This window comes from Ictidomys tridecemlineatus, chromosome 12, assembly GCF_052094955.1.
Source record: "Ictidomys tridecemlineatus isolate mIctTri1 chromosome 12, mIctTri1.hap1, whole genome shotgun sequence".
Lineage (NCBI taxonomy): Eukaryota > Metazoa > Chordata > Mammalia > Rodentia > Sciuridae > Ictidomys > Ictidomys tridecemlineatus.
The window spans coordinates 103,056,985-103,081,314 of NC_135488.1; the positions used below are offsets into that span (position 1 = coordinate 103,056,985).

General features: G+C 38.9%; 3 protein-coding genes across 8 annotated transcripts in view; 2 read left to right on the top strand and 1 right to left on the bottom strand.

The window, feature by feature from the left end:
* The window catches only part of Wdcp (WD repeat and coiled coil containing), a 27,505-nt gene continuing 3,175 nt past the window's right edge, over nt 1-24,330 (top strand). Inside the window, exons 1-5 of one of the 6 annotated variants that reach the window (XM_078029584.1) lie at nt 3-119; nt 8,303-10,103; nt 15,141-15,255; nt 17,431-17,498; nt 21,381-21,812. In XM_078029584.1, coding sequence (XP_077885710.1) covers nt 8,322-10,103; nt 15,141-15,255; nt 17,431-17,498; nt 21,381-21,428 — 2,013 coding nt within the window. In that variant the 5' untranslated portion in view covers nt 3-119; nt 8,303-8,321 and the 3' untranslated portion in view covers nt 21,429-21,812. Of the gene's footprint in view, nt 120-5,471; nt 5,938-8,302; nt 10,104-15,140; nt 15,256-17,430; nt 19,248-21,380; nt 21,813-24,330 lie in introns of those variants that run through there. The other 5 variants (XM_078029583.1, XM_078029585.1, XM_040271368.2 and 2 more) reach the window with 5 other exon arrangements.
* Nucleotides 14,221-14,705, top strand: LOC101963795 (large ribosomal subunit protein eL30). Its single transcript, XM_005322598.5, has one exon. The coding sequence runs from the start codon at nt 14,306-14,308 to the stop codon at nt 14,651-14,653; it is 348 nt and encodes a 115-aa protein (XP_005322655.2). The 5' UTR covers nt 14,221-14,305; the 3' UTR covers nt 14,654-14,705.
* Nucleotides 21,816-24,330, bottom strand: part of Mfsd2b (MFSD2 lysolipid transporter B, sphingolipid) — a 13,348-nt gene continuing 10,833 nt past the window's right edge. Inside the window, exon 14 of the mRNA XM_021724652.3 lies at nt 21,816-23,038. Coding sequence (XP_021580327.2) covers nt 23,014-23,038 — 25 coding nt within the window. The 3' untranslated portion in view covers nt 21,816-23,013. The remainder of the gene's footprint in view (nt 23,039-24,330) is intronic.

The following is a 24,330-nucleotide window of genomic DNA, read 5'->3' on the forward strand; positions in this document are numbered from 1 at the left end:
CGCTCACCTATCAGAGGGCCGGGGGGCCGATGCTTCCGGTAGCTGTCCAGGACTTCTCACTCACGGTCTTGCGAGGTGCCCGGGGAGGTTGGTTTTTCTATGGGGCAGTGAGACCAAAGGTACTTTGTCTCCTCTGCTTCCGGGCTTGGCGAGTGTGGGGAGGTAGGGGTGGGCTGCGAGGGAGTGGGACCGGCGCTTGGTGGGCAAAGACGGGGAGGAGATCCCGGTGCGGCGAGAGGTGCGGAAGAACAGGGAGGGCCCCGTGTGAGGGGCTGGAGGAGGAGCACCGGGTTTAGACGAGGGAATACGTTTCTCGTGGTTCACGAATGATGTTTCTGAGACTGTCCTAAGGAAGTCTGGATTTTTTTTAAAATGCTTTATGCATAAAGATCTTTATCACAGCGTTATTTTTGTTTATTTTTGGTATCGAGAATTGAACTCAGGGGCACTGGACCACTGAGCCGTATCCCAGCCCTATTTTGTATTTTATTTAGAAACAGGATTCACTAAGTAGCTTAGCACCTCGCGGTGGCTGAGGCTGGCTTTGGACTCGCGATCCTCCTGCCTCAGCCTCCTGAGCTGCCGGGATTACCCAGGGCCTTACTTAAAAGCCACCGCGCCCGGCTCACAGCGTTATTTTTAGTAGAATAAAATTGGCCACGACCAGGGCTCTCCAGCGAGTAGAGTCCGGGCGCGGTGGTGCACACCTGTAATCCCGGAGACTTGGGAGGCCAGGATCGCGTTGGCAATTTACCGAGACTCTTGTGTCAAAATAAAAGTGTAAAGGACCGGGCCTGTATGAAGGTCAGTGAAAAAAAGGGTGAATTCAACAAATCATGTAATTTCACTTTATGGAGTGGCTTCCAAAAAATATTTATAAAACTTTTAATAACATAGAAAAATATAATATATAATCTTAAGTAAGAAAGATGTTATACAGCGTTGCACAGTGTTAAATAAAATTTTGTAGGAGCCATTGACGTGAACGAGACTCCTGCACTGGGCCCAACAGACCGAACTAGTTTAATCAAAGTAGCTGAGTTTTAGTTAATTGAGGGAGGCTCTGTAACCAATTTAGCTGTAGCCAATTACGTTGTCTCTATACTTAATTTCCCTTTTCTATAAATGCTGTCATGATGTTCTAAGGATTTAGCAGAACCTGTTCTGGTTCTAGGGACTGCCCACAATTTAATTTTTGTTCTGTTTATAGGAAATTTTTGTGGTGCTGGGGATTGAACCCAGCCAGGACCTTGTGCATGCAAGGCAAGCACTCTACCAACTGAGCTGTATCCCCAGCCCTGTTTATAATTGCTCAAATAAACTTTTTTCTTTTTTACTTTTTTTTTTTTTTAGTTCTGGGGATTGAACCCAGGGCCTTACTTAAACCAGACAAAGCACTTTACCAGCTCTTTTCTTTTTCTTTTTTTTCTTTTATTTATTTATTTATTTATTTATTTTATTGGTTTTTCAAAACATTACAAAGATTGCAGAATCACATCGGTTACACATCCACATTTTTACATAATGCCATATTAGTAACTGTTGTATTCTGCTACCTTTTCTATCCTCTACTATCCCCCCTCCCCTCCCATCTTCTCTCTCTACCCCATCTACTGTAATTCATTTCTCTCCTTGTTTTTTTTTCCCCATTCCCCTCACAACTTCTTATATGTAATTTTATATAACATTGAGGGTCTCCTTCCATTTCCATGCAATTTCCCTTTTCTCTCCCTTTCCCTCCCACCTCATGTCTCTGTTTAATGTTAATCTTTTCCTTCTGCTCTTCCTCCCTGCTCTGTTCTTAGTTGCTCTCATTATATCAAAGAAGACATTTGGCATTTGTTTTTTAGGGTTTGGCTAGCTTCACTTAGCATAATCTGCTCTAGTGCCATCCATTTCCCTGCAAATCCCATGATTTTGTCATTTTTTAGTGCTGCATAGTACTCCATTGTGTATAAATGCCACATTTTTTTTTATCCATTCATCTATTGAAGGGCATCTGGGTTGGTTCCACAGTCTAGCTATTGTGAATTGTGCTGCTATGAACATCGATGTGGCAGTGTCCCTGTATTACTCTCTTTTAAGGTCTTCAGGGAATAGTCCGAGAAGGGCAATAGCTGAGTCAAATGGTGGTTCCATTCCCAGCTTTCCCAGGAAATCTCCATACTGCTTTCCAAATTGGCCGCACCAATTTGCAGTCCCACCAGCAATGTACAAGTGTACTCTTTTCCCCACATTCTTGCCAGCACTTGTTGTTGTTTGACTTCATAATGGCTGCCAATCTTACTGGAGTGAGATGGTATCTTAGGGTGGTTTTGATTTGCATTTCTCTGACTGCTAGAGATGGTGAGCATTTTTTCATGTACATGTTGATTGATTGTATGTCCTCCTCTGAGAAGTGTCTGTTCAGGTCTTTGGCCCATTTGTTGATTGGGTTATTTGTTTTCTTATTGTTTAAATTTTTGAGTTCTTTGTATACTCTGGATATTAGGGCTCTATCTGAAGTGTGAGGAGTAAAAATTTGTTCCCATGATGTAGGCTCCCTGTTTACCTCTCTTATTGTTTCTCTTGCTGAGAAAAAACTTTTTAGTTTAAGTAACTCCCATTTGTTGATTCTTGTTATTAACTCTTGTGCTATGGGTGTCCTATTAAGGAATTTGGAGCCTGACCCCACAATATGTAGATCGGAGCCAACCTTTTCTTCTATCAGACGCATAGTCTCTGATTTGATATCAAGGTCCTTGATCCATTTTGAGTTAACTTTTGTGCATGGCGAGAGAAGGGGATTCAGTTTCATTTTGTTGCATATGATTTCCAGTTTTCCCAGCACCATTTGTTGAAGATGCTATCCTTCCTCCATTGCATGCTTTTAGCCCCTTTATCGAAAATAAGATAGTTGTAATTTTGTGGATTGGTTTCTGTGTCCTCTATTCTATACCATTGGTCCACCTGCCTGTTTTGGTACCAGTACCACGCTGTTTTTGTTACTATTGCTCTGTAGTGCAGTTTGAAATCTGGTATCGCTACACCTCCTGATTCACACTTCCTGCTTAGAATTGCTTTTGCTATTCTGGGTCTTTTATTTTTCCATATGAATTTCATGATTGCTTTATCTATTTCTATAAGAAATGCCGTTGGGATTTTGATTGGCATTGCATTAAACCTATAGAGGACTTTTGGTATATTGCCATTTTGATGATGTTAGTCTGCCTATCCATGAACAGGGTATATTTTTCCATCTTCTAAGATCTTCTTCTATTTCTCTCTTTAGGGTTCTGTAGTTTTCATTGTATAAATCTTTCACCTCTTTTGTTAGGTTGATTCCCAAGTATTTTATTTTATTTTTTGAGGATATTGTGAATGGGGTGGTTTTCTTCATTTCCAGTTCAGAAGATTTGCCGCAGTCTGGCTGGGCCCAAGATCACGAGCCACTCACAGCTTTGTAGATTCAAACAGCAATTCTTTATTCTCCAACTCACACCGGCCCTCTACAAACATGTTCTGAGGAAAATCAGGTTCTGCCCGCAAAATTCACGTACTCCACCAGGCTTTGAATCCCAAATACTTGGGGCTGAGGATGTGGCTCAAGCGGTAGCGCGCTCGCCTAGCATGCTTGTGGCCCGGGTTCGATCCTCAGCACCACATACAAAACTAAGATGTTGTGTCCGCCAAATACTAAAAAAAAAAAAAAAAAAAAAATGAATCCCAAATACTTTCTGAATTCCATGAGAACTCTATGGGGAACTCAGGCAGCAGGATACGCCCTATTCCCAGCAGGAATAACCTTAAACCTGGAACCACCCTAAACCCAGATTGTCCTAAACCAGGAACGCCCTAAACCCAAGGAGTGGGATACTCCCTAAAACCTGCAGGATACACCCTAAACCTGGATCCACCCTAATCCAGTAGGATCCTCCCTAAACCCGGATCCACCCTGGTCCTTGAGCAGGGTCACCTTTCTCAAACATACGAGCAATGTCACAGCGAATGTCCAAGGCAAGTCCATTTCCACGAGTCCTTCCTCTAAGCAACATGGGGTACACTGGCAAGGAAATTTCGATGCGTCATTCCTACTTGGCAATGGCCCTCAGCAAAGATTTGTCGCTGATATACAGGAATGCCTTTGATTTATGCGTGTTGATTTTATATCCTGCCACTTTGCTGAATTCATTTATTAGCTCTAGTAGTTTCTTTGTAGATCCTTTTGTGTCTTCTAGGTATAGGATCATATCATCCGCAAATAGTGATAATTTAAGTTCTTCTTTTCCTATCTTAATGCCTTTAATTTCTTTTGTCTGTCTAATAAGCACTTTACCAGCTCTTTTCTATTTTGAGATGGGGTCTTGCTAAATTGCTAGGCCGGCCTTGAAGTTATTAGTCTCTTGTTTCAGCCACACATGTAGCTGGAAATACAGATATATGCCACCATACCTGACTTCTTATAGACAACTTAAGTGAAGCACATATAATACTAAATTTATCATATTTCACCCACTTCTCACCCCCCTCCCCACTACTGGAGTTTGAACCCAGTGACTCTGTACTACTAAGGTACATTCCCAACCCTTTTTTATTTTTCTTTTAATTTTTATTTATTTATTTATTTTTAAAGAGAGAGAGAATTTTTTAATATTTCTTTTTTAGTTATTGGCAAACCCATCGTCTTTGTTAGTATGTGGTGCTGAGGATCGAACCTGGGCCGTGGGCATGCCAGGCGAGTGCGCTACTGCTTGAGCCACACCCCCAGCCCCCCTTTTTTTATTTTTTGAGACAGGGTCTTGCCAATTTGCCCAAGTTGGCTTCAAACTTGTGATCCTCCTGCCTCAGCCTCCTGAGGCACTTGAGATTAAAGGTATATGCCACTGTGTCCTGCCTCTTCTCACTTTTGAAGCATTTCCTACCTTCTGTATCTTTGGTTAGTGGGTTCAGCATTTTCCAAGCTAAAAATCTGGATATTCTCCTTAGTTCTTTCCTCCTCTCATATGCTATCTGATATGATCTGTTCCCTCTGTTTTAGAAGCATCTCCTGAATCTGGCGCTCTTTCTCTACTGAAATTGCTACAAACTTGGTTCTCTTTCAGACCATTGTGCCATTCCGACTATTTCATGGCCTCTGATGAAGCCTGTCTCTTTTTTCTCAGGTCCATCCTGCACATTGTCTTATGAATGTGCGCTACTTACCTCAGATTCCTCAGCCGGCCCTTTATGATCAAAGAGCTGAAGTTGGACAACTATATCCATATCAGATAGTATACAGCCTAAAATGCCTTGCTAATACATTTTGAAATAACTTTTTAATTTATTTTTTAATTAATTAAAAAAAGTTTTGGAGCCGCCAGGTCCTTATGCATGCTAGGCAAGTGCTCTACCACCGAACTACATCCCTAGCCCTGGGAAGAACTTTCTTCTTTTTTTTTTTTTTTTAAGAGAGAGAGAGAATTTTAATATTTGTTTATTTATTTTTTTTTTAGTTTTTGGCGGACACAACATCTTTGTTGGTATGTGGTGCTGAGGATCGAACCCGGGCCGCACACATGCCAGGCGAGCGCACTACTGCTTGAGCCACATCCCCAGCCCTTTTTTTTTTTTTAAATTTATTTTTTAGTTGTAGTTGGACACAACACCTTTATTTATTTTTATGTGGTGCTGTGGATTGAACCCAGGGCCTCGCACTTGCTAGGCAAGCGCTCTACCGCTGAGCCATAACCCCAGCCCATGGGAAGAACTTTCTATACACACTGAAGACTGTGGCAATTCTTCAAAAGTTTTTGAAGAAAAGAACAAAATATTCAGAGCTGTCCTTTCCCTCTTCCACCACTGAGCTACATCCCTAGCCTCTTTTTTTATTTTTACTTTTTAATTTTTGAGTCAGGGTCTTGCTAGGCTGGCCTTGAACTTTCTGTCCTACCACAGCCTCTGGAGAAGCTGGGATTACAGGTATGTACCCCAGTGCCCAGCAGAGTTATGCTTTGTAGAAAGATTAATCTGCCTGACAACACATAGCATTCAGGCTCTTTTGGAAAGAAGAGACTAGAATCAAGGACACTTTTCCTTGTTCTACCCTAATAAAAAGTGAAAGGTGGTCAGGTCCTGGTATAGCATAGGCAGAGAAAAGAATGGAGCAGATTTTAAAATTTATTATTAGGTTTCTGAGAAAAAAATGTCAATTTTTTTCTTGTTGTTAAAGATAAAGACAGTAAAATTTATTTTTCTAAAAACTTCATTAAATTTATTATCATGTTTTCCCCGGTTTATTCACAAGTTCTTTTCTTGTGCTACTCTGTCCACACACACTCTAATGACATTAGACTAAATTAGGTGGTCTAAAATATGTCAGATAAATTGCCTTTCATACATTTAGTCCATTAGGAATTTTTCTGTCCAGGAAAATGTATTATGCATTATTTATCAATAAAAGACTTTTAAAAATACATAAGTGGATATTAGCGAAAACCATATATTACAGAAGACCAATGGGATAGAGATTGCTGTTTTTGTCATTAGCAACGACAGGGGACTTTTTCTCCATTTAGCAAGCCACTGCAGAACCATTTAATCTGACATCATGTGTAGAAGCATAACAGACCAATTATTCTTAGTACAAGATCCTAAAAGCAAGCATGAAGCTAATAAAGAAGTATGAGAAGTCATTTACAGAAGAGTTAAAAGCAGATTACCAGGCTGTTTGGCAGAAAATTCATTTCTTTGGATTTAGAATCTGAAGACAGTTTCTCAAGTTCTGTCTTTGACACTGGCTGCTCAGTAGAATAGGCTGAAAGGATTCAGTGACAGGGATGGCATTGGTGGCTTGGTGAGTGTTGCTTTGGACGAGAAATTGGTAAAGGAGGGGATTAAGAAGTGAATGATGGGGCTGGGGCTGGGGCTCAGTGGTAGAGCACTCACCTGGCACGCTTGAGGCACTGGGTTCAATCCTCAGCACCACATAAAAATAAAATAGAGGTATTGTGTCCACCTACAATTAAAAAAAGAAGAAGAGGAAGAGGAGGAGGAGGAGAGTGGTAAAGAAATGACCTTTCCAAGTTAGATGATTCTTTGATGGAATTTCAAAATGTTCTTGGCAATTTTTCACTCTTAAATTGAAGAATATTTATTTATTTTGCAAAAGTGAAAAAGGACTTTATGTGGGGTCTTAGGAATTGCAGTTTGGGAAATGCAGGTTTACTTAGCTATAAATCAGTGTTTCAAAGAAATTAAAGAATAACATTCTTTTTGGGGGTTGTGTGCCGGGGATTGAACTCAGGTACTGGGGGATTACACTCAACCACGGAGCCACATCCCCAGCCCTATTTTGTATTTTACTTAGAGATAGGATCTCATTGAGTTGTCATTGCTGAAGCTGACTTTGAACTCGTGATCCTCCTGCCTCAGTCTCCCTAGCTGCTAGGATTATAGGCGTGTGCCACTGCACCCAGCAAGAATAACATTGTTTAAAGAAGAAATTAAAAAATATTTATTTCAAAGTGAATATTCATATTTTTAACTTATCCCAATAGTATTTCTTATTACTGATCTTATGTGTCATAAATATGTATGAACACATTCAAGTTCAAAGATCCTAGAATGATGGTAGAGTAGAGGTTGAGATATTCAGCCTTCTAAAAGGTTGAAATCCCATTAATGCCAATGTAGCCTAAGTATGAATTCAATAATTGTTAACATTTTGTTATATTTGTTTTATCTATCTATATATAAAATTTTTTTTCTAAACCATTTGAAAGCATGTTCTACATATCTTGAAACTATCCCAAATACTTCAACGTATATCCTCTAACACATTTAATAAAGATTAACAAGTCTACTGTCCCTTCTTTTTTGTGTGTGTGGTGCTAAGGATTGAACTCGGAGCCTCACACATGCTGAGTTCATGTTCTACTGCTGAGCTATATCCCTCGATCACATATCTTCTTAATCATAATTCTTCAGTTGTAAAAAATACATTTTTTGAGACAGAAAATTTTATATCCTCAATTCAAAATCAAGCCAAAGTTTTTACATTGCATTGTCTTAACTCAGCAGTCTCTCTCTTTAATTTTTGTTTTTATATTTTATTTTTTTGTAGTGCTAGGGATGGAACCCAGGGCCTCATTCATGCTAAGCAAATATTCTACTACTGTGCTGCCTCCCCAGCTCTCAGTAGTCTCTTAATTTACAACATTATTCCTGTCTTTTTATCCCCCTACAAGACTGACCTGGGTCCAAGTCAGTTATCTTAAATAGCCTATATTCTGGATTTTTAAAATTATTTTTTTCATGGTGTAACTTTCCTTCCTAATCATTTCAGATAACTTTTATCACAAAGGATGGAGTTGGGAAAAGGAAAACTGCTCAGGACTGGACTGAATGTGTTGTATCAAGCAATACACCCAAACCATGGCCTTGCCTGGACGGATGGGAATCAAGTATTTCTGACTGATTTACAGCTTCACAATGGAGAAGCCAAGTTTGGGAACTCCAGAGTCATTGGACAATTTGAACATGTCTGTGGGTTATCGTGGGCCCAGTCAGCAATGACTGACATGCCTACTCTACTTGCTATCCAGCACAAGAAGCATGTCACTGTGTGGCAGCTGTGTCCCAGCACTGTGGGGTCAAGCAAATGGTTGGTGTCTCAGACCTCTGAAATTAGAGAATCACTTCCTCTCCTTCCCCAGGGCTGTGTGTGGCACCCCAAAAATGCTGTCCTGACTGTGATGACTTCACAGAATGTCTCTGTTTTCCCTGATGTTCACTGTGACAGTTCCCGGATAAAAGTGGACATCAACACTCAGGGCCGCATTCACTGTGGATGCTGGACCCAGGATGGCCAGAGGCTAGTGGTTGCAGTAGGCAGCAGCCTTCATTCTTTTGTTTGGGATAGTCCTCAGAAGATTCTTCACAGGTCCTCCTTGTGTCCAGTGTTTGATGTGGACAGCTACATCTGTTCCATGAGAGCCACTGTGGATTCACAGGTTGCTATAGCTACAGAGCTTCCACTAGATAAGATTTGCAGCTTAAATGCATTGGAAACCTTTGATGTTCCACTTAGCGGTGAAGATACTCATCTGCCTACTTTTCCAGTTATTGATGAAATGCCTTCTGTGGATAAGGGGGAAATTGCTTCTGAATCAAATTCTGAAATATCAGTTTCTCCTTCCTTTTCAGAGCCCTTGGATCTAACTCATATACATTTCAACCAAGCTAGGTCTGAGGGGAGTTCTCTTATTTGCTTAAGACAAAAGAACTACTTGACAGGAACTGGCCAGGATTCTTCACATTTGGTTCTTGTGACTTTTAAGGAAGCAGTTACCATGACCAGAAAAGTGACTGTTCCAGGCATTTTGGTTCCTGATTTAATAGCATTTAATCTTAAAGCACAGGTAGTGGCAGTGGCTTCCAACACTTGTAATATAATTTTGATCTACTCTATCATTTCATCTTCTATGCCAAACATCCAGCAAATTCATTTAGAAAGTAATGAAAGACCCAAAGGCATATGTTTTTTGGCAGACAAATTATTAATTTTGGTAGGAAAACAAAAGTCCACTGATTCAGCATTTCTTCCTTCTTCAGAGTCTGATCAGTATATCCTTCATCTGATTGTTAGAGAAGTATTGTTGAAAGAAGAATCTTCAGCCACATCTAACAAAAGCCAGAGTGCTCCTTCTATTTGCAGTGCTCTGTTAAATAGGAAAAAGTTGATTAGAAGTCTTTCCCCAGATTTTTGCCACCAAAACAGAGGGCTTTTATTAACAGCTAATACTAATAGTCAGAATAAAAGGCCTGGAAGGCCCCTTATTAAAGAAATCAAAAGTCTCCCATCCAGTATCACTGATGATTCCATTGCCTTGGAAACACTCTCAAGGCCCAGCAGAACACTAGATCACTCCAGCACACCAAAACCTCCTGATGTGTTTCAAAAAGAGAACTTACAAAAGGAAAAGGAAACTTACCAGCTACCTAAGGAACTGGGAATTTTGTCTAGAAACCTGATTGAATTGCAACAGTGTCTTTCTGAACTCATGGATTTTGTACATAATGGGAAGAAATCCTCTCCAGTGTATCCACTCTCTAAGGATCTCCCTTATGTTCACATCATTTACCAGGTAATTGCCCCTTTGAGGAGCTACCACTTTACATTAAAGCTGCTGCATCCAGTGCAAGAAGTTTTAATGAAAAAGAGGTACTCTAACTGAACTTCACTAACCTGGGCATGTATATTACAAGCAAGGTGATAAACCTTTGCAGGTTAGCTTACCAAACAGATAGGCACACATAACCAATATATGTTGTGATTTTTATCTTGTGTTTGGTGTGAAAAAATGAATGACTACACTTTGGCAATTTATATGTAGGAAAAAAATTGTTATTGTGTTAGGAAAACCTTTTCCTTTTACAGTAGAGACATTCAGATATTCAAAAACATGGGATGGGTATAGAGTAGCTTGCCTTGCATGTACAAGGCCCTGGGTTCAATCCACAGCACCACCAAAAAATAAAAAATAAAATGTTTTGGATGCATCTCTATGTATACATATGCAAGTACATATTATTATTTAGGTGGGATTATATCATACATGTGGGTACTTTATTGTGGATACTTCTTTCCACATTGAATATGGCCCCAACCCATCCTCCCCATAATCCACTTTCACCAGCAGCTTAATGTGTATCCTTCCATGTTTTTCTTCATACTCATATAATCTAACACAGATCTTGTATACATAGATATATACTGTATGTGTGCAAGGGGTGGTTTGTCATTGTTTTGCAAAAATAGTCATATGGTGCACTCCATGCTGAGTATGCTATTTTTTTTTAAACATGTACACAGAATTTTTCTGAAGAGTATATATAGATAACACCTCAACCTCATTAGCCATTAGAGAAATGCAAATTAAAATCAGAGTGGACTATCACTACACTTCGAGTTAGTTTTCTGAGACAAAAGAATTTATTTGTTGCTTAGCAATATAGAGTTTTGTCATTGAGTAAGTACAATAGCCTATCTTGGTGGAAATTCAGTGTTTTTTGTTTTTTGTTTTTTTTAAAGAGAGAGGAAGAGAGAGAGAGAGGATTTTTTAATATTTATTTTTTAGTATTTGGCGGGCACAACATCTTTGTCTGTATGTGGTGCTGAGGATTGAACCTGGACCACAGGCATGCCAGGCGAGCGCGCTACTGCTTGAACCACATCCCCAGCCCGAAATTCAGTGTTTTCACTGGGTTTTATGTTGCTTTATATGATGAAAGCTAGATTGATTCTTAAAACCCAGAAGAATTTTATCAGGTTCTAATGGTCTCGATTTCACATAGTGGGTGAAATCATATATGAACAAGTCTTGGTGAAGTTTTCCTTAATATAATTGTGGTTTTTTTTTTTAGGTTCTCTTCCAAGATTTGTTATATTCTCTGAATCTGAGATTTTATGCTTTTTGTTATATCTCAGGAATTCTCAGAAATTGCCCCTGTGCATTCAGCTATCCCCTTGTTGATCCACATTCACTTTGTTTTCCATCAAGGGCCACTCCAAACAGTGCTGAAACAGTGTGTGTGTCCATTTGGTTTAGAACTTGTATTTGGAGGTGTAAATTTGAAGACTATGTATGTTTGTGCTTTTGATAGAACTGCAAGATTGCCTTTTAGAGATTTTCTTTTAGGGGCTACGGTTGTGGCTCAGTGGTAGGTAGAGTACTTGCCTAGCATATGTGAGGCCCTGGGTTTGGTCCTCAGCACCACATAAAAATAAATCCAGTCTAGGGACTGGGGTTGTAGCTCAGTGGTAGATCTCTTGCCTTGCATGAAGTGAGGCACTGGGTTCGAATCTTAGTACCACATAAGAATAAATAAATAAAGATATTGTACCCATCTACAACTAAAAAAAATATTTAAAAATAAATCCAATTTAAATATATTTTTTTAAAAAAGATTTTCTTTTTTAATATTTATGTTTTAGTTGTAGTTGGACAACTAAATAAATAAGTGAAATAATGCCTTTATTTCACTTATTTATTTTTATGTGGTGCTGCAGATCGAACCCAGGGTCTCTCACGTGCGAGGCGAGTGCTCTACTGCTGAGCCACAACCTCAGCCCCCAAAGATTTTCTTTTAACGTTACAGTGCACTATCTCACACCCATCAGCAACATATGACTATCCTTTTCCTCACATCTCTCCAATCTGATCAGTGTGAGGTGTTGTTTCACTTATTCATGATTAGTGAATTTAGTGTGTTTTCATGGTTTTTGCCAATTGAATGTGAATTGCTTGTATTTATTTTCCTTATTAGATTTAATAGATATTTGCAGCATGTTGATAGTGAAATCAACATGTATAAGCATCATATAAATTACTCTTTTAATACTGGTCAAAAAGAGGTATTTTAATTAGTGTTTACTTAATATTACTACTGTACCAACTCAAGGATATATGTTTTTCAAAGAATAGTTTAAAACTAAATTTTTAAAAATTATAGGTAGAATTTTAGGGACCTTACTTTCTGCATTACAAATTTTTGTTTTTTAAAATGGTGATTATATCTTCCTTTTATAATGACAAAAGTCAGAAAAAAAGCAAAATAATGAAAAGCATAGGACAGTGTCTCTTATAATTTCAAATGTTACATTTCATGAATTAAACAATTAGCTGCTTAGGACTTTTACAGTTTATTCATGTGACTTTGTTTACAAATGTTATTAGTATACATTTTTGAGTGGTTTGCCCTACCATAAATGGAGTATAATTTATCTTTTTAAGTTGAAATCACATTTCGTAGCATTCAGAAAATGAACTGTGAAAATTTTAATAAAACAAATTAGACACATAACTTACTTACAATACTATTCTTTAAATACTTGAATGAAGATATTATTTCAAATAATACATAATTAGAAGTAATTTTTCTTTATTTTATGTTTTGTGATTATGCCTTTGGGCTCTTAATGTGTTTTAAGTTAAGAGTGATAATTTTAAAATATTTTTTTATACTCTAGCTATATTTGAAACCATTTCTAAAGAAGATTAATTTGTAATGACTTTTTACATTTTAAAAATGATTTTCCTTTATACTTTTTCTAAGCTAAGTGAATTTTGACCACAGTTTGTTTGTTTTATTTGTGCAAATGCTCAGATATTTTACCACTAGGTCAGTCTTTCTTTGCATTTTCTCCACTAAAGCAAGTGTGAAGTTTCTTAGTTCTTTTTAAAACAGCCAGGGAATTGTTCTTCAGGATTGAACTGTGCTACTCTCCATCATCCTATAGTGTCATTGGTCACGTCCTAGGAAAGCCAGTTCCTAGAATTAGAGTTTAGAGAAAGAGGGAAAGTACCTTAGGGATTGTATTTTGTTCTGATCCTGTAGATACGTTAAATAATGCAGCAGAACTAAGAATACAAACAACAATAAGTGTTGATGAGGATGTGGGGAAAAGGGCACACTCTCACATTGCTAGTAGGACTGCAAATTGGTGCAACCAAACTGGAAAACAGTATGGAGATTCCTTGGAAAACAGGGAATGGAACCACCATTGACCCAGCTATCCCACTTCTCAGTTTATACCCAAGGACTTAAAAACAGCATACTATAGGGACACAGTCACATCAATGGTTATAGCAGCACAATTCACAATAGCTAAATTGTGAATCCAACCTAAATACCCTTCCATAGATAAATGGATAAAGAAAATGTGGTGTATATGCACAATGGAATATTACTCGGCATTAAAAGAGAATAAAATCATGGCATTTGCCAGTAAATGTATGGAGTTGTAGAATACCATGCTAAGTAAGCCAATCCCAAAAACCAAATGCCGAATGTATTCTCTGATATAAGGAGGCTAATTCAAAATGGGGATGGGGGGGGCAAGGGAGGAACAGATGAAATTTAGATAGGGCAAAGGAGAGGGAAGGGAAGGCAGGGGGCATGGGGATAGGAAAGTTGGAATGAGACAGACATCATTACCCTAAGTACGTGTACGGAAACATGAATAGTGAGACTCTACTTTGTGTACAACCAGAGACATGAAAAATTGTACTCTATTTGTGTATTATGAATTGAATTACATTCTGCTGTCATATGTAACAGAATAAATAAAATAAAATAAATTTTAAAAAAAAGAAATGAAAAGAAAAAGAATACAGCAAGAGCTCCTTAAGATTTATAACTGAAGTATAGTTGATAGTGATAATAGACAAGGATTTTCAAAAACTGTTTCACATTCTGTTCTTAAGAAATGTTAGCCCTTTCTAGCTCTCCAGCCATCTTGATGGCTGCTCTAGGTTGGGGGCCGTCCCGCATTTAAGGCAGGAAGATGGTGGCTGCAAAAAAGACGAAAAAGTCCCTGGAGTCGGTAAACTCTTGGCTTCAGCTTGTTATGAAAAGTGGAAAGTATGTACTGGGGTACAAGCAAACTCTGAAGATGATCAGACAGGGCAAAGCGAAATTGGTCATCCTTGCCAACAACTGTCCAGCTTTAAGGAAATCTGAAGTAGAGTACTATGCCATGTTGGCCAAAACTGGTGTCCATCACTACAGTGGCAATAATATTGAACTGGGCACAGCATGTGGAAAATACTACAGAGTATGCACACTGTCTATCATTGATCCGGGTGATTCTGATATCATTAGAAGCATGCCAGAACAGACTGGTGAAAAGTAAAACATGTAAAATTTTTCTTTAATAAAACTTGGCAGAGTGTGTTTTAAAAACACTGCAAAAAAAAAAAAAAACGGAAGAAATGTTAGCCCCATTTCTATTCTTTTTTTCTTTCTTTTTTTTTTTTTTTTTTTTTAGTTGTCAGTAGAACTTTATTTTTATTTATTTATATGCGGTGCTGAGAATCAAATCCAGGGCCTCAAATTGCTAGGCAAGCACTCTACCACTGAGCCACAACCCCAGCCCACCCATTTCTATTCTTAAGAAATGTTAGCCCTAGGGCTGGGGTTGTGGCTCAGCAGTAGACCGCTGGCCTATTATGAACAAGGCACTGGGTTCTATCCTCAGCACTACACCAAATAAATTAAACACATTGTGTCCAACTACAACTAAAAAAAGAAAAAAAGAAATGTTAGCCCCACTATTTTTGTAATAGTTTAGCAACATTTGTTTATTTGTTTATTTATTTGTTTATTTATTTATTTTGAAGAAACCTTGCTATGTAGGTCCTGTTGAAAGAAGAGCAGTGCTTCTCTGCAATGGCAAGCTAAGGCTCAGTGCAATTCAGCAGATGTTTGGCCTCTCTCTTGTTGAAATGCTGCATGGTAGGTTAAATTCATAACATTCCTCCCTTTACCATCCATTCTGTGGCTTCCACTGGTAACAGAAATGAGGTATACCAATCATTCAGTAATTTGCTAGTTAATTAATATCATTAATTGCCTAGTGTATAGCCAGCCTATTAGAGATAACACATGAAAATATTGGTTCTGCCCTTAGGAAACTTACAGCCTAGCTGGAAAATTTAAATGTACACATGATAAGACTAGAAAAGTTACAAAGCAATGTATAACAATGAAAAGGAAATCACATAGCAACCTCACACCTCACGTATACTTAACTTATTGCACTAAAATGTAAAAATCATAGCATTGCAGAATATTTCTTAAAAGAAGTTGTTCTGATATGGAGCAGGCATGGAGACATGAAGGACACTCTCAGATGGTATTTGATTGAGTAATACCCACATTAATCAGATGTAGAGCATGATTGTTATGCCTCATTTTATTTTTCTTTTAAACATAATCTTAAATGTTTTTAAATAGCCAAATAAAACATCATGTCACAGAATACATATATTTACATTGATTTAAATGTCCCAAGCACAATATAGCAGATTTTATTTGTTCATATAATTTAAGATTTACCTTTGCATAAGCATAGGAGCAAATATTAGTCTGCTAGAACAAAGGTTTAAGAAATTATTCAGACATTTTGATATTAACACTTCTATATTCTTGTTAGGCTTCATTCTTTTAACAGTAGCCAACACACTGAACATAGAATATCATTTTATTTTTTCCCATTTAACATTGTAGTATTAGCATTTTTCTCTTTTTTTGTTTTGGCATTTGCATTTATGATGTAGCTTCATAAATCACTTTTTTTAAAGTTAGTAGATATTCTTTTTTTTTAATTTTTAAGACAGAATGAGAGTGAGAGGGAGAGAGAGAATTTTAATATTTATTTTTTAGTTTTCGGCAGACACAACATCTTTGTTTGTATGTGGTACTGAGGATCGAACCCGGGCCGCACGCATGCCAGACGAGCGCGCTACTACTTGAGCCACATCCCCAGCCCCATAAATCACTTTTTTTTTTTAATATTTATTTATTTATTAGTTATTGGCGGACACAACATCTTTGTTTGTATGTGGTGCTGGAGGATCGAACCCGGGCCGCACACATGCCAGGCGAGTGCGCTACCGCTTGAGCCACATCCCCAGCCCCCCCATAAATCACTTTTAAAAATTGTTTTGCAGTATTAAGAATTGAACCTAGGGCCTTGCATATGCTAGGTAAGCGCTCTACCACTGAACTACATCCCAGCTCTTTGTTAAAATTTTGGAACAGGGTCTTGCTAAGTTGCCTAGACTTCTCTCCTGTCCCAGTCTTCCAAGTAGCTGGGATTTTGGACATGTATCACCATGTCCAGCTCATGATTCTCATTTTTAATGGATAAGTTAATATTTCATTCTGAGCTGTTCTGTATCTTATTTGTGATGTATTCTTTGACCCAGTTAGGGGGTTTTCAACTTTTCACCATTATAAATAACACTAAGAAAAACCCTCTCTGCATATTTTATGTTATTCTTGGGAGTGTAGATTTTCAGAAGTGAAATCACAGGGTCAAAAAGTAAGACACATTAGACTTAAAGGAACCAGAAAAGGTCCAAGCATGTGTTGTGCTAGTGGTTCCTAGGTTACCCTGAAACAAACCATTCAGGATTATCTGGGCAACTATATTCTAACTAGTCATTTCAATCTCCTTGAATGTCTACAGGTTATTATGGATCTACAAAATAATGAATGTTTCTCCATAGATTAACTGCTTCTCAGATTCAGATAGTTTCTTGAGAAACTGGTGAAGAGCACATAGATAAGGGAGAAAACTTCTACATACAACCCTTAATGTATGTGCATACACAAGCTTGTATATATAGCACTGGGTGATAAATGCCGGGCCTGGGTGAAAGTGTATGTCCTTTAACTCTACCTAAGTGACCAACTTTGGATGACTGTAAGTCACTGACATCCTCTTCCTGCCATGTAACCTGACCCTCAGTCCTTTTAGCCCACCATTCTCTGTAAAATCCTATGATGATAAGGCTTGATATCAACTACTGTATTCCACTAAAAAAAAACCCACCTTATTTGTTGTCATCATTCTCCTTATAGAATTAGATATCCTAAATTGTCTTTGTTTATTTTACTTCACAGATTCCCATTGGATTCTTCTCTCTGCTGATAGTGAGGGCTTCATCCCATTAACTTTCACAGCCACCCAGGTAATCATCGTGAGAGATGGCATCCTGTCCAGGTCAGATGTCTCCAGGGACCCTCTTTCTCACAGTCAGGATCCTCTTCCTTCACCCGAAGTCTTTGGAGACCTTATTGCCCAGGGTTTACATACCACTGGCTGTTCTAATCATTTAGACGGCGTGGCCTGATATCTGTTTGCAGACTATTTGCTGTATAGCTTTTCAAATGAGATCATGACAAGCAAGGTCGTTTTTGTACTGTGGACTCTCACTGGTGAGATTTGTACTGTCACTCAGGTGAGGCATTGCCATGGCTAGCTCTGCCACCTTTCTGCTTTTTCCTCTGGCAGAGGTACTCTGCTTAATAGCAGAGCTTAGTCATTGTTAGATGGCTCAGAAAGTGGTTGTTTATGTATTCATGACTATGGTTTTGCCTAAGGTCAGAATTCCCAGAACAAAACAATACTATGGTGCCAAGTGGATTGTTTTGTGGTTTATCTGAGGCTTTGTGTCCCTTGCCCAAAGGAGTGTTAAAGCTGTCTTAGGAGCACTTACAGTATACTTCAGTGCTGTTACAGTCTTTTTCTTGGTTTAGAGATGAGGGTGAGGAGTGCCACTGGAGAGCAGATGCTCCAATGTGTCCTTTTTAACCTAAACCCAGCAGGAATCAGCAGAGTGCAAAGGAAGCCAAAAACCTGGTTTTTGCTCCCAGGGCTGCCTGCAAAAGGAGGTTATACTGGCATTGGCCTTACCTTCTGGGGTTTAAACCTAACCTTCTTGCTACCCTAAACAATTCTGACTGGCAAAGGCCCAGATACTGCTAACCACTGACCCTAGGCAACTTTTTAATGGAATTTTAAGCAATTTGATTCCTGAAGGGTCCTTCTGAACTTGGGCTGATGCTACTAGTACAGTGCCAAGCACAGGCCAGGCCTAATACTTGTCACCATTCTTTTGTGTTTGTGTACAGGTGTGGTGCTGGGGACCAAACCCAAAGCCTTGAACTTGCTAGGCAAGTCCTATACTACTGAAACACACCCCAGCTCAACTTGTCACTTTGATTTTGATATCTTTCTTTTTTTTCCTTTAAAGTGTTAGAAACCAGCCTAGATGCTGAAAGTATTTCAGACAGTTGAAAATTTCACTGAGAATCTGAGATTGTTCTAAAAAGTACCAGTTTATTAGACTTATAGGTGAAGTACCAGCTTTGTATAGTGGAAAGAGCCTGAATCCCTTTGGGTGGATGTACCACTTTTCACTCCCTTCAGACAGAATCACAGATTGCAGGCATTTCAGCAGAGCACATTGATCAAGGTGTGGCTAGACAGAGCACATCTGCAGATAAGTTGTTTCAGCTAGAGACGCTCCATTAGCACATACATGGTTTCCCTCTTTTCCTTTAAAATTATTTAGAAAGAAAATATTTTGTGCCCTTGGGGACTCCTGTCTGTCTGTTACCATTTATTTAGATGGAGCTGGACAGGAAAGAAGCAAGGGTCCATTTTGTGGTTCACATGCATTAGATAGCTGCTGGGATAATGGAAGGAGAGGCCACTTGTCTGTAATCAGCAGCCTGAGAATAGTGGCTCAGGACTGACTTGAGGCCTGGCTCCATTTGCAAAGGAGGTATCTGGGGTGTGATGAAATCACAATTATTAGGAAATCTAAAGGAACCCCCTAGATAAGATCAGTATGAATGCCTCAGCCTCAGATGTGTGTTATAATTACCATTTCTTGGCAGAGTCTTCTGGGTCTTCAATAAAGTCACTAATTGTGTTTGTGGCTGTTTTGGTATTTTCTTTGCAGTTGTTAGTGGTATAGAGAAATGTTCTTGATTTTACATATGTGTATGTTGTTTTTGTGTTTCTGCTTCTTGTGAATATAGTCCAGAATATAAATTATATCTTTAAAACATCTGAATCCATGACAAGTCTTATACAAAAGATGTTTCCTTGGCCTCTGCTATTAGTGTAGTCATTGGAACAATAGAAAACAACCCAATATTTGTTGGCTCTGGTGTTAGGGGAAGAAGAGCTAAATCCTTTAAATTGTTTTTGAATATTATATTGAAAATATTTTGCAAGAAAAATGGTATTTACAAATTACATTTTATACCCAAATTTTCTCAATTTTTGAATGGGTATTATTTAATTCTTACAATTATATACAGAATAGGATAACTTATAATTAAAGAGCCCACTACCTAATTTAAGAACCAGGACATTACCAGAAACCATTTAAGCCCCCATATCCTTACTTAATCCTGACTCCATAGTACCAGAGGTAACTAATGTCTTTTGCGTGTGTGTGTGTGTATGTATGTGTGTGTGTGTGTGTGTATGTATGTGGTACTAGGTATTGAACTCAGGGCCTCATTCATGCTACATAAGCACTCCACCACTGAGCTACATACCTAAACTATTTTGAAAAATTAGAGACAAACTCTTGCAAAATTGTCCAGGCTGGCCTTGAAACTGCAATCCTCCTGCTTTAGTCTTTTATTTATTTTTTTTCATATATATATTTTTTTTAGTTGTTGATGGACCTTTATTTCATTTACTTACTCAAACCCAGTGGCTCACACATGCGAGGCAAGTGTTCTGCCACTGAGCCACACACCCAGCCCTGCCTTAGTCTTGTGAGTAGCTGGGGTTGCAGGTATGCTTCACTGTGCCCAGCTATCATTAACATCTTGATGGTTGAAATTATCATTTCTTCATTCATAAAAAGGAGTTTCACCACCATATATTATGAATTGGCCTAAAAATATAATGTTTATTTTTCCTTGGCTTTGAGTTTTATACAAATAGTATCATATTGTATGTAGTCTTCTTTGAATTGCCTTTTTTCATTCAACATTATTTCTAAGATTTAGTCTTATGTGTCTGGTATCTTTCACTGTTTAGAGTTGCCACAATTTATCCATTTTCCCATCATGGACATTTGATCCCTGGTTTTATTTTTGAAATTTAAGTCATATTGCTTTGAATATTATTGTAAATATATCCTTAAGCAAGTGTTTGAGGTCTTTCTAGTGTCTTTTATCTAGAAATAGAGTTGGAATCACAAAAGTATGTAAATTTAACTCTGATTTTTTAATTAGAGTTTTTTTAACTTTGTTTTTGTGGTACTAGGGGTTGAACCCAGGGATGCTGTACCACTGAGCTTCATCACCAGCCCTTTCTTATTTTTTTTTAATTTTTTAATAGTTTTTAAATATTAAAAATAGTTGTAGATGGACACAATACCTTTATTTTATTTATTTTTATGTGGTGCTGAGGATCAAACCCAGTACCTCACATGTGCTAGGCAGGTGTTCTATAACTGAGCCACAACTTTAGCCCCTCTGTTTTTCATTTAATACAGGTTCTGACTAAGTTACCCAGGCTGAACTCAATGTGGCTTAATTTTTGATAGCCTAGTAATTTTTTTTAATTTTTAAAAAATATTTATTTTTTAGAAGTAGTGAACACAATACCTTCATTTTATTTATTTTAATGTGGTGCCGAGGATAGAACCCAGTGCCTCGTGCATGCTAGGTGAGCATTCTACCACTGAGCCACAACCCCAGTATAGCCTAGTAATTTTAAATGGTATCTTACTATGATCCTAATTTTTTCTTACACACCAGAGATGATCTAGATATTTATTAGCCATTCAAGTTTTCTGTTTTACAAAATGCCTATTCATGTCTTTTGCTCAAATTTTTGTTATCTTTTTCATGTTCTAAGGACTTTTGTTGTTGTTGTTTTATGTATACATAATGGAGTTTACTTAGCCATAAAGAAAAATGAAATTATGTCATCTGTTGGTAAGTGGATGGAACTGGGGAACATCATGCTAAGTGAAATAATCCAGACCCAGAAAGTCAAAGAGCGAATGTTTTTTTCATTTGTCAATGGGTTTCAGAGGATCCGTCCACTGTCAGCTGACTCCATAGCTGTGGGCCTGGAGTGAGGCAGAACATCATGGTCAGAGGGCCTGGCAGAGGAAAGCAGCCCAAGACATTACAGCCAGGAAGCAAAGAGAGTGTGTGTATGCAAGCAAGGTTCTTTTTTATTATTTATTTACATTTAAAAATATTATTTTTAGTTGTAGATGGACACAATACCTTTATTTTATTTATGTTTATCTAGTTCTGAGGATTGAACCCTGTACCTCACATGTGCCAGGCAAGCGCTGTACCACTGGAGCCACAACCCCAGCCTCAAAGCAGGGATTCTTAACAGATTCAAGATGTCATTAATATTTGTTGCCAGTTATCTTTGTCCATTTTCTTTCTTTATGGTATTTTTTTTTTTTTTTTTTTTTTTTTTTTTTTTTTTTTTTTTTAAAGAGAGAGTGAGAGAGAGGGGGACAGAGAGAGAGAGAGAATTTTAACATTTATTTATTCTTAGTTCTTGGCGGACACAACATCTTTGTTGGTATGTGGTGCTGCTGAGGATCGAACCCGGGCCGCACGCATGCTAGGCGAGCGCGCTACCGCTTGAGCCACATCCCCAGCCCCTTTATGGTATTTTTTTGAACATTTAATTTTTTTATAACTCATAAGTTTTTATTTTTATTTATTTATTTATTTTTATTTATATAAAACAGTGAAATGCATTACAATTCTTAATTTTAATGAAGTCCTGTTTATCTTTCCTTTTTATGGGAATTTTATCTTTCACATTTATGTCTTTAATCAGTATTCTGCTGTTTTCTTCTAATAATTCCTTATCTTATAAATCTTAAATCCATTATGAGTGGATATTTTTTTTTTTTCTTTTGAGGTACTGGGGATTAAACCCAGGAGCATTCTACCACTGAGTTCCATCCTCAGCCCTCTTTTTTATTTTTTGAGGCAGGGTCTCACTCAGTTGCTGGTGTTGAACTTGTGGTCCTCCTGCCTCAGGCTCCAGAGTGGCTAGTTTCTGTGTCTTCAGATGTCCACTGGAGCCTCAGAACTAGAGTCTGTATGTCTGTCCTTCTGTTGGAATTTTGCCATCTAATCATCTTGGTTGGGCCTAGTATTACCGTAGAGAGTTGTAGGCCAGGCTGGATAGGGCTTCTTTTTTCCAGAAATAGTTGCTATTAGGATGATTTTCACATCAAAGGCTGCCTGGGGCTGGGTAGTCAGAGGTGCAGACCTATGTGAGAGAGTCTGGTTGACAGGTGAGAGATGCCATGTTGGGATTTTGAAGCCCAGACCAGTTCCTTTGGGAGACTCAGGGAAGATTTACTGAAGACTCCACACGCCAGTAAATGCTGTGTGCTCAACTGCTAGGTAGGTGCTCAAGGGCTGAGTCGGGAGAGGGACTTAAGACCTCTAAAACACAGGTTCCTGCTGTCCCAGCTCATGGGAAGTTCTCTCACACTTCCTTTTCTGGTTCTGGGATTGAATCCAGGGGGTGCTCTACCACTAGCTATATCCCTAGCCCTTTTAAAATTTTTTATTTTGAGACAGGGTCTTCCTAAGTTGCTCAGACTGGCATCAAACTTGTGATCTTCTTGCCTCAGACTCCTGGGGTTGCTGGGATTACAGGTGGGTGTCCTTCAAATTTTAAGCGAGGCTGTAGCTGGTCCTCCTGTAGAAAGGGAAAGACAAGGAGAAAGATGAGGGTCAGGTGAGCCTCTGCCCTGCCACAGAGCCTCCTGGAAGTCTGAGTGGCAGTTCCTTATCTTCCAAGCAACCTCCCTTTTCACAGCCCCCTTGAAGCTGCCACCCTCTTCCTCCATCTCCCACCAAACATTTCCCTGCCTGGCGGGCACTGCCTGGGTGAGGTGCATGATCTCAGTAGTACTCTTTTTCTTCTTTTTTTTAAGTTGTAGATGGATACAATGCCTTTATTTTATGTGCTGAGGTTCAAACCCAGTGCCTCACTCTACCACTGAGCCACAACCTCAGTCTTCAGTATTACTCTTTTGAATAGTCCAAGGACACCAACACTGAGCCGTGAGGAGCAGATGATGCCACTTACTGCCACCCTGTGTGGTGCTGTGTGTGGACACTTGCCCATGTGCTTTAAGTGTAGGATATCTGCTTGCTAATGAGTCTGCTGGGCTGGATGTGGTGATATGGTTCGTGCATTCCCTGAGTACCTACTTGGCCTCCGGTCGTATTCCTCTCCTAGGGTACAAAAATGGATAGAACAATAGTCCTAGCCTTCAGGACCCACACATTTTTCTGGGAAGACCAGACAGTGAGCAGACCTTCCCGGTGCAGTGGGACTGTGCTCTGGCAGGGGGAGGACAGGCTGGGAGGACTGCTCCATGGGAAGGAAGCGCAAGAGACTTCCGGGTTTGGCTATAGAGTGGATGTTGGTGCCATTCACTGAGACAGATGCAGGAGGAGTTGAGGGGAAGCAAAGAGTTAAGTTTAGGGCCCACTGAGCCTGACTGTCATGCTGTGGGATAGCAGGTACACATGTCCAAATGAGTGAAATATGTGGATGTGGAACTTGAAGTTCAAAGTAGAGGGCAGCTTTAGGAGCCATCAAGTATGAGGTGCTCTAGGTCACACAAGTAGATGAGGTATGAGGGGGATGGGAAACAAAAGAATAGAGGATCAAAGAGGGAACCCTCACATACCCCCATCTACTAGATAGTCCTAGGAACATCAGAAAGGGCGCCAGAGACCGAGGGTGGTGATGCAGGCCTATAATCCCAGTGGTTCAGGAGGCCGAGGCAAGAGGATTGTGAGTTCAAAGCCAGCATCAGCAAAAGCGAGGCACTAAGCAACTCAGTAAGACCCTGTCTCTAATAAAATACAAAATAGGGCTGGGGATATAGCTCAGTGACCAAGTGCCCCTGAGTTTAATCCCTAGTACCCCCCCAAAAAAAAAAAGAAAAGGCAAAAAAAATAAAAAGAGACCAGAGT

Bases quoted from the DNA above. Each gene is read 5' to 3' on its own strand.
- LOC101963795 (XM_005322598.5), top strand. From the start codon at position 14,306: ATGGTGGCTGCAAAAAAGACGAAAAAGTCCCTGGAGTCGGTAAACTCT.